Source organism: Merops nubicus, unplaced genomic scaffold (assembly GCF_000691845.1).
Source record: "Merops nubicus isolate BGI_N331 unplaced genomic scaffold, ASM69184v1 scaffold18966, whole genome shotgun sequence".
In the NCBI taxonomy this organism is placed as follows: domain Eukaryota; kingdom Metazoa; phylum Chordata; class Aves; order Coraciiformes; family Meropidae; genus Merops; species Merops nubicus.
The window spans coordinates 1-2046 of NW_008615823.1; the positions used below are offsets into that span (position 1 = coordinate 1).

Genomic DNA, 2046 nt, shown 5'->3' on the forward strand with positions numbered 1-2046 from the left:
CCCGCGCAAACGCCTCTGTGGGGTCCGGGTGGCACCGCCGGGACGCAGCCGGAGTGCGGGGTGTTAAACACGGCAACGGAGACCCACAGGCCTGCTGCAAAAACCCGAGAGAGCATCTCTGTCGTCAGGCCAAAGTGGGAAGCGTTAAATTGCCTAAATATGTGGTTAATGTGAGGTCTTAATGATAATCCAGCTCTGTCAGTACTGACTTCATAGGAATTGTGACCGAGTCTTCTTGGCTGCCACCTGCATTTTACATGTTGCATATATAAAACTAATAAGTATTATTTAAAATCATAAGCATCAGCTCTTTACAAGTACTAATGCCTTATTCTTTTCTGGGTGTGTCTGAACTCAGCGTGTTCTGGGAAGTATTTTGATGGTAGACTACTGGCAGTCCATTTTTTTTTTTTTTTAGGCAAGTCAAAAATTTAGTGTTACCTAAAAGCTACCTCAAGCCTAGAAATAACGTAGAGCTGTCAGCAGGGCCATCAGAAGCCTCCCTCCCTTGTTGGTCCCACTGCAGGTAGATGGGAAGGAAGGGTGCAGAGTTTATCCTTTTCTGCCAGTCCTTCCTCTTGCTCCATCCTTAGTACTGGACCATAATAATTAACCATAAGGACTGCAGAGAGAGATCTGGCTTCAAAATACAAACCTCTAAGAGTTCAGACTCTGTTAGTCACAGATTCAGCTGTTTGATAAAATTATCAAAGTTTAAAAGGAAGTGGCTTAGCATGGAATTAAGTGTAAGAAATCCTTCCCATATCCATACACGGTATTTCAATGTCCAACACATTTTATGTCACCACAGTTGTCTGCTCTCTCTTTGATCCTTACCTGTCTTGAGGAGCCCCCCAATGACCTGATCATTCAGCAGGTGTTTGGTGAACACATTTAAACATTTTCTTTATCTGCTCTTTCTAGTGTCCAAGATGAGGCTGTGGACAAAAGCACCTTTAAAGAATGCAACCAGATTGCCTTTTACAGGTAATGAGAAGAATTGTAATGTAGGACTTCTTTTTAAAAACAAACTAGTAATATTGAAGGATACAGGAAATAGTTACACATTGATTTTTAAGTGCAACAGTCATCTACTTTCAGGATTTATTTTACAAAGTGAGCATTGCACTCAACTGTCAGAAAGCAATTGTCAGAATATTTTAAACATGGAATTTTATATCCAAAACATCTTCTGTTAAAATTCAGAAGAGTCAGTCCTCTCTGGCAGAGCCCCAGCAATATTTTAACAATAGGTACACTCAAGACACAGGTTGTTTTCTTGATGTGGATATTTTCTGGATATCTGCAGTTCAAAATAGCAGAATTCTCAATGGACACCATGAGTCTATGGCAATAGACTCATCACACAATACACAATTACATGATTACAGTCCTGTTGAACATGTACCTTGACCAGAATTCAGCACCAAACCTAAATTCCAGAGTATTAATCTCTTAAGCTAGGTGATGCTTCTCATCTAATTTCTGACTGGGATTCCTGTCCTCCACCTTTTTCTCCCTCCCATCCTCCATTGTTTTCTATCTGCTGCTGCCTGAGTGAAAGTTGTGACTGCCCAGTGTTACACCAATAAGTCACTGACGTACTAAGTTACAGTTTCAGGTACTAATTTCTGTTCTGCAGGAAATACTGTTCAGAAACCCCCAATTAACATTTCAGCAGTGAGAGCAGGACTCCTTCCCCTTCTCAGACCAGTCCTTTCTAGCCTGTCGCCATTTCAGCTTAACACATCTGATTTCTCACCAGGAGGTTGCCACACGTTGGCAAGCTTCAGGTCCTCTCTTTCCTCTGCTTTTAAAAGAAATCTTTTGTCTGATTGCTCACATTTGTGCAATATCTGAAAACAAGTCAGTTTTCCAATGAAGAAGCTGCCCTTTAAGGTAGCCTCCAAGACACTTTACCTTCAAATAGTCCATAAAAGCTGGGCTCAGCAAGGAGCATTCTACAAACAGTTGAAAGAGCCTCTTTCAGGGTCTCTGCCCCAAAAACATCAGCAGGGTTAAAAGCTGTAGTTAAAATTTTGTGTT

General features: G+C 41.3%; 1 protein-coding gene across 1 annotated transcript in view; it reads left to right on the top strand.

Annotated features, from left to right (window-relative positions):
* Positions 1–916: 916 nt before the first annotated feature.
* GANC (glucosidase, alpha; neutral C) overlaps positions 917–2046 on the top strand; it is a gene marked incomplete at its 5' end in the record, with an annotated part of 24116 nt that continues 22986 nt past the window's right edge. Inside the window, one exon of the mRNA XM_008942660.1 lies at positions 917–987. Within this exon, the coding sequence (XP_008940908.1) occupies positions 917–987 (71 nt within the window). The remainder of the gene's footprint in view (positions 988–2046) is intronic.